At 35.6% G+C, this 7,436-nt stretch overlaps 1 protein-coding gene across 1 annotated transcript; it reads left to right on the top strand.

Moving 5' to 3' along the window:
* Window positions 1–936: 936 nt before the first annotated feature.
* On the top strand, window positions 937–3,330 carry LOC108739729 (aromatic-L-amino-acid decarboxylase-like). Its single transcript, XM_025977875.1, has 3 exons — window positions 937–1,051; window positions 1,534–1,828; window positions 2,431–3,330. Exons 1-3 carry the CDS (start codon window positions 965–967, stop codon window positions 3,213–3,215), a joined length of 1,167 nt encoding a protein of 388 aa, XP_025833660.1. The 5' UTR covers window positions 937–964; the 3' UTR covers window positions 3,216–3,330.
* Window positions 3,331–7,436: the final 4,106 nt, after the last annotated feature.

The following is a 7,436-nucleotide window of genomic DNA, read 5'->3' as shown; positions in this document are numbered from 1 at the left end:
CAGAAATTGTGGAAGATATTAGTATTTTTGTTTTACTTTTATTTATTTTCATACAGTACTGTTTTGTCAGTACCGCTTCCATTTTATTTAGAGTTATTTCTAATTCGTCTTTGCTAGATGCTAATACTGCTATATCATCTAATAATAAGAAAAAACTAAATACCACAAACACAGAAATATGATGTTTTGAAAATACTACCCGTATAATCAGCTTCTTCATTTATTGGAAAAAAAATTGTGAAGCGTTTTCTATTAGTTGATGCTTTTAGTTTTCTTCCTTCCCTTTCGTTTCATAAAATCAAAAAGATCACTGTTTGGTGGTCATCAACATTGGAAAATGAATCTCGATTTAGAATTACAAAAGATTAGTTTTTGTTGCAATTGATTCATTTACATTAAAATAGTAAATCTCGATTATTTCTGTAGGAACTCAATTAATTTAATTAAACAAAATTTTTGTGTAATCATGATCAATAACTATAGATAAACAGTTAACAAGTTAAACTTGAATATACGTAAGAAGACATATTTTTCGAATTGCTGAGAAAGATCTATTTCGTTATATAATAGGTACATTATTAATATATGGTAAAATATTCGAAACGTTTAATCCTTGAAAATTCAATTCCGTTTCATTTTCTAGCATTAATATTTGGGTCACCCTGTACAGCTCACAAGGTGACACAATAACTGTTAGATATCATATTTTAGCAGTCACATATTTTTTGTCTACTTTGCGTAATATAGAAAATGCGACCGGAATTTCTCTCGAAATGAGACATGAGAACGCAGACATCAGACGCGGGCTACGTGAATATTACACACTTACCTATACAAATACAATTTTAATACATATTTATGCATTAGTAGTAGTAGAAATAAGCGTTGTTATGGTATGCTGTTACTTTCTAAAGGAACTTGACCTTTTTAGGAGGCCAGTCCGGCATGTACAGAACTCGAAGTAATGATGATGAACTGGTTGGGAAAGTTATTGCATTTGCCCGAAGAGTTTCTTAACTGTGCAGGTGGAAATGGTGGTGGAGTCATACAGGTCAGCATAGACAAACGACAACCAATTATTTTTATACTATTTTGTTTCTCAGTATGCAGTCAAAGAATAATAAACTTTTACCAGAAACTCTCATATACGTAAAGTACTATCTACAAATAACAGTATCTTTAACATTATATTTTATCAGAAAGGGTTAACATATTGGCGACTTTTTTCAGCATAAGAAAATGGCACATTTTTGTTCAAAATCTAAAATTAAAAAAAAAAGAGTTGTATTTAACTACAGTATGATTAGTTTTTGTAGGTAAAATTATCTTAAAATACCACTAAACCTTGAAAATATCAGTTACTTTGGTATGTTCGCGCATTTCGACACGAAATTCTGATGTACTTAATATTTCTGTTCTCAAAATTCTGTCGTTTAAATTTTATCGTCATGTAAAACTTGTAAATACTCTATTCTGAGTGTTGTTAATTCCGATAAAAATAAACGTACATAAAATTATATAACTTTTGTTTAGGGTTCTGCAAGCGAGAGTACTTTAATAGCCCTTTTAACAGCGAAAGAAAAAATGGTGCGGACTTTTAAACAAAAGCATCCAGACATGACTGAGAACGATATCAAAGGGAAACTTGTTGCGTATACCTCTGATCAAGCTAACTCCTCCGTGGAGAAGGCTGGAATACTCGGATCCATGAAAATGAGACTTTTACCGGCCGATAGCGATTGCATCTTAAGGGGCGAGACGTTAAAGAAAGCGATAGAAGAAGACAGGAAGAAAGGACTTATACCATGCTACGTCGTTGCTACGCTAGGTATTTATTTGTTAACTGCTTGGACATGCACCTTCACTTCTCTATGTTTTCGCATTTCTCCAAAACTTGAGCAACCTATGTCTTTTGCTAATAATAATAATAATTTAGTTTAGGTGTACCTCTACCCCTCATAACTCCTGCTTTTGATCCTAATATGTTTCTAACTGGCCCATAAAGGTGTCCCACCAAACTGTCTTACCTATTTCTTATTTCTTACCTACTTTAAACTTTTCCTTTACTTCTATACACATATCATCTAACGTAAACTTCCTAATTTATTATTAGTAATGGATAATGATAAGGATATGAATATTGTTGGCTACTTAAATTTATTTAATTGTAAGTATAAAATGTTTTTTAAAGCTTAATAAGAATTTATGATTCAACTGATATCATCTTATTTTATAACAATCGTGGTTATATATTAAACACTTTGACTTTTAACTTTTTTCATCCACTGTAAATTACCTCAAGTGAATGAGGTACCTAAATAAAATAAATTCTTCCTCATTATATCTCATTAACTTGAGTGGATGAAAAAAGTAAATAAATTTTCACATTAATCGTGGTTCTGTCGTAATGTTTATTTGTTTTATATTTAGGTACAACAGGTACATGTGCTTTCGACAATTTAGAAGAACTTGGACCTATATGTAACGAAGAGGATCTTTGGCTTCACATAGACGCTGCTTATGCCGGATCGGCTTTTGCATGTCCAGAATACCAACATTACATGAAAGGTGTTAAATACGCCACCTCGTTCAATTTCAATCCTCACAAATGGCTTTTGGTGAATTCGGATTGTTCGGCCCTTTGGGTGAAAAATTCGAAGCATTTGGTGGACACCTTTGCCGTGGACAGGATTTATTTGAAACACAAACACGAAGGTGTTATGCCTGATTATAGACATTGGCAGATTTCTTTAGGTCGAAGATTTAGAGCTTTGAAATTGTGGTTCGTCATGCGTATCTACGGAGTCGAGGGCATTCAGAAACATATCAGGACACAGATCGGATTAGCCAATTATTTCGAAGAACTTGTGGAAAACGACAAAAGATTCGAAGTTAGCACCAAGAAGTTGGGGCTGGTTTGTTTTAGAATAAAAGGAAAAAATATTTTGACCGAAAAGCTACAGCAGTTACTGACAGAGAGGAAAAATATCTATTGTATACCGTGTTATTTTCGAGAAAAATACGTCATAAGGTTCGTGGTTTGTAGTAGATTGACTCTGAAAGATGATATTGATTATGCCTGGAATGAAATATGTTCGCAAACGGCGCAAGTATTTGAAATGGATAAAAATAATTGCTTAGAAGGACCACCAGCAAAGAAACTAAAATTTGAGGAAGACGTTTTAAATAACAATGCAGAAATTGTGGAAGATTAACTGTTTCAGAATAAAAATTTTTTATCACTAGCGAATGTAAAATAAAAAAAATTGATTAAGCCCTATAGACTATTTCTGATCTATACGGATGCATATACTTTACAGCTGATTAAAAAACTTGTCAACCCACTAACACTAAATGTTTTTTTACAATAAATTATGATCGAATGACTCTTATCGCTTTCGTTTCCAGTACGTCCTATAAATTTATTTCCTTAAGGATTACATTTATTTAATAACGGATTAAACATAGATTATATGATTATATCATATTGTAAATATTAGTTATCAAGATCGAGAAATTTCTTTGTTTACTAACCGGCAGCAACAATGATATAACATTCATATTACGTCAATATATTGCATGAAAAAAATTGTTTATTTGTCGCTGAAAAAAATGTTTTTATTATGACTGTAATGACCTGTTATCGATGTTGCAATAATCTATGTCTGCCAGAACATTCTATCGTCTTTTTAATAAAGCATAATCAGTAATAAAGAAACATACTTCACGTTGACTGATGATGGCCAAATTTTGAAGCTAATGTTTTTAGAACAGTAAGGGTAACTGTAAACTGAGTCTATATGAATTCGTATTTACATAGAGAATGCCTATGATAAAACCGAGTGGCATGACCTAGAGGTTTAGTCCATTGCTTACCATTCGGGAGGACGTCGGTTCGATTCCGGGTCCGTCTGTCTTGGCTCAAGTTTTTCTGTGGTTTCCTTGGATCACTTAGGCAAATGCTGAAGCAGTAATATTCCACAGATAATCTTTCACTCTCTTCTGTCTTCATTTCGTCCGTTTCATCTTTCTCACCCGATCTACCACCCACCCATTCCTACGATTCAGGAAAGCAGGCTGAAGAGGGCTTTCCGCCCTACCTTCCGGCATAGTCCGGAGGGACTGCCCGTCCACTAGCATTAGTGGCTGGTGGGAATGAAACACCCAAAAGTTTTTTTTTTTTTTAATGGTAAACTCGAGCGGTATTACCCAGAGGTTTAGTCCATTGCTTAACATTCGGGAGGACGCCGGTTCGATTCTGGGTCTGTCTGCCTTCGTCCAAGTTTTTCTCGTTTCGTTGGATCACTTCGGCAGTAGTAATATTCCACAGATAATCTTTCGTCCGTGTCATCTTTCTTATCCGAACCACCACCCACTCATTCCCACGATTCCTGAAAAGAGGCAGAAGAAGGTCCTCCACCCTACCTTTCGGTGTAGTTCGGAGGGACTGCCCGCCCTCTAGCTTTAGTGGCTGGTGGGAATGGAACACCTTAAAGTTTTATTTTTATGGCAAATGCCATGTAACGGATTCGGCGCGGCCTGGAGCGGACAGAAGCGTCCTAGCGGATTCTTTGCCGGCGCGTGGAATGCCGATCCGCGCTCCACGCGCCGTGTAACATAGCCTTAATACAGCTCTGGTCTGTAGAATTCTTCGGTCGTCTTAAATATGTGTCAATGATCATCTACGTTCACATGAAACTAATTTTGCTGTTCCTCAAGAACTGTATTTTTTTTCTGGATAAAAGGTACCCTATGTCCTTTTATGTACCCCTGTCAATGTGTGTATAAAATTTTATGATAATCGGTTGAATGGTTAAGGCCTGAAATGGTAATAAACAATCAAACATTGGCATTTATAATATTAGGTAGAAAAAGCTAATTTAGATCATTAGATGCATAACGCATTTTTTTCGTAGGAAACAGTTGCATGTTGCACTATCCGATTGTAACTAATGTGATACATTAGGACCAGTATAGAGTGAGCGTCACAAATCCGGGGGATGAATAAATAAGTATAAAGCTCAAAATCCACCGACCGAATGACAGTTTCCTATTATCCACCCTTTCGTTATTCGTGTACGATTGAAATGGCAAGAAGCCAGATGGTTATCCCGAAATTTCCCTTAATTCTTCCTAATTCGTTAAGCCACACTTCCACACAGTATGGTAAGCATCAATGGATGTGTTTTGGAGTACACATGCTGCAAAACTTACGCGAGAGTTGTCTTTTTACTTTTAATGAAACAATTTTTACTTTAAGTATTTCTTGTCTGGTTTCACTGAAAAACGTCGTAATGATAATTAAATATTTTGATTAGTAAATGTGTTCAATTTTTAAACGCCTTTTTAATCATAGATGTTTTCAATTCGGGTTTGAATCAGGGTTCATATGAAGAGTGATTAGATACGGCCTCCACTGTTCACATGCCCCTAAAATTAGAAAATCTCACTTCCGAAATTGCTAGCCTCAGTCGAGGAGAAATGAAATCAGAAAAAGCTACGTCAGTGCAAAAAATACTTTCCTGCCTTCCTGCAAAAATGAAATGTTGGGGCAGGTAAGGCGAAGATTTCCACTGTTTGGGATACAAAGGCAGGATTTAAGAATACTCATCAAGTTTTTCAAGTGGGTTACCTACTAAAATAACCGAAAATACGTAATGTTAGAAATTTGGAAAGGCATATCAAAAAATAAATGAAATAAAAGTATTCAAAATATTTATTTCATCGAAAGCTGTATTTCCATATACAGAATGCACAAAAGAAGAAGAGAAGTAGTGGTGATAATGCAATAAGGATCAGTTTGTTTTGGAAGATAATTCTTATCAAAAAGGAGTACACATACAATACTAAAATTTTCAACCAAAGTTAAGTCTATAAATAGTAAATCCAGTGACTGATTTCTAATGCCTAACCTTCTACCATTGTTGTTATTATACATATATTTATATAGTGATTGTCATTTATTCCAAATAGAAAGTCATTAGTCATAGCAGAATTCGGTCGCGAACGGTTAAATTAGAAATTCGAAGAAGGTTGTTAAAGGTGTATGTTTGGAGCACGGCGTTGTACGGGTGCGAAACATGGACAGTGGGCGCGGCTGAAAAGAAAAGGTTAGAAGCGTTCGAAATGTGGTATTACAGGCGAATGATGAGTATACCGTGGATAGAGAAGGTTAGAAATGGAGTGGTATTAGAAAGAATAGGAGAACAGAGGACTCTATGGAAGTCAATAAAAAAAGGCGAGATAGGTTGGTAGGACACTTTCTCAGGCATGAAGGTCTACTCAGAGACATATTAGAGGCAGAAACAGGAGTTAGGAGAAGTAGAGGTAGACCTAGATTAGATTACTGTTCGCAAATAGTTTAGGATGTGGGCTGTTCTAGTTTTAGGGAAATGCGAAGTTTAGCTCAGGATAGGAAAAAGTGGAGGTACGTGTCCAACCAGTCTTAGGACTGACGACCCTATGATGATGAAGATAGCAAAATTCATACTGTGACTTTAAACTATAAACGATTTTCTTAGGTTTGTATTTCAGCTTTTCCGAGATTGTACCTTCTGCATTTAGTTTCATTATTACAATAAGATTGGAAAAAGCTTCTCATTAGAATATTGGCGTGTTATGTGCATTTAGGATTTGTTTCGCGGATCGGTGTAACGTCAGTATTCGCTTTTGTTAGATTGCAGTGGGGCCAAATTCAAACAAAACATTTCCTTTCATCTTTGAACAAAGCGAGTTCTGCCTTGCACTTGCTCGAAATGCGCGAATGTACATCGCGGCACCAGACGGAAATGGACGGAATCGGCAAGTGAATTGGGGTCTGCGGCACCGTAACAGTCGACGCACATGGACAGAAAAGCTGAAGTTCAAAATCGACGGTATGGCATCTGGTCCCGTGTTTTTGTTGTCGTCATAGAGCTTCAATAACGCGGGACTTCGTCGGCCCATTGTTGCGAGAAGTCAGCACCCCGTTGTTTGATTAGAAAGGCTCGCTGTTCTGTCCCTAATCATCGACGTGAATGTTCAGATAAACCATGATTAAGCCCTTTGAGATTTTTGCTCCAACGAATATCTCGGTCTAATATGAACGGTATCTACCCAACGCATTAAGCAAATTTTGAATAGAAACATCTCTTTCATTCAAAAATTATTTGAAACAACAACTGAAATGTAAATTTTTCGTTACATCTAACCCCTTGATAGTATTTTTCAAGTTTAGTTGTTAATTAAGACTTCCTTTGGGGTTTGCAAAATTAGATAAGGGGTTTATGATCAACAAAATGTATTTGTGCTAATACATTAGGGAATTTTTAAAAGTAAAATAAGGTGACCGTGTATCGTGGTAACTAGGATAAGCAAATTCAATATAAAAATTCCGGTAGTTAAAAACCTAATGCTGAAATATATCGTACAATAGCTAGAATTTGAGATTTGAGGCT

This window comes from Agrilus planipennis, unplaced genomic scaffold (assembly GCF_000699045.2).
Source record: "Agrilus planipennis isolate EAB-ADULT unplaced genomic scaffold, Apla_2.0 scaffold240, whole genome shotgun sequence".
Lineage (NCBI taxonomy): Eukaryota > Metazoa > Arthropoda > Insecta > Coleoptera > Buprestidae > Agrilus > Agrilus planipennis.
Note: the sequence above shows the minus strand (reverse complement) of the source record. Positions and strands in the feature narration are given on the sequence as shown.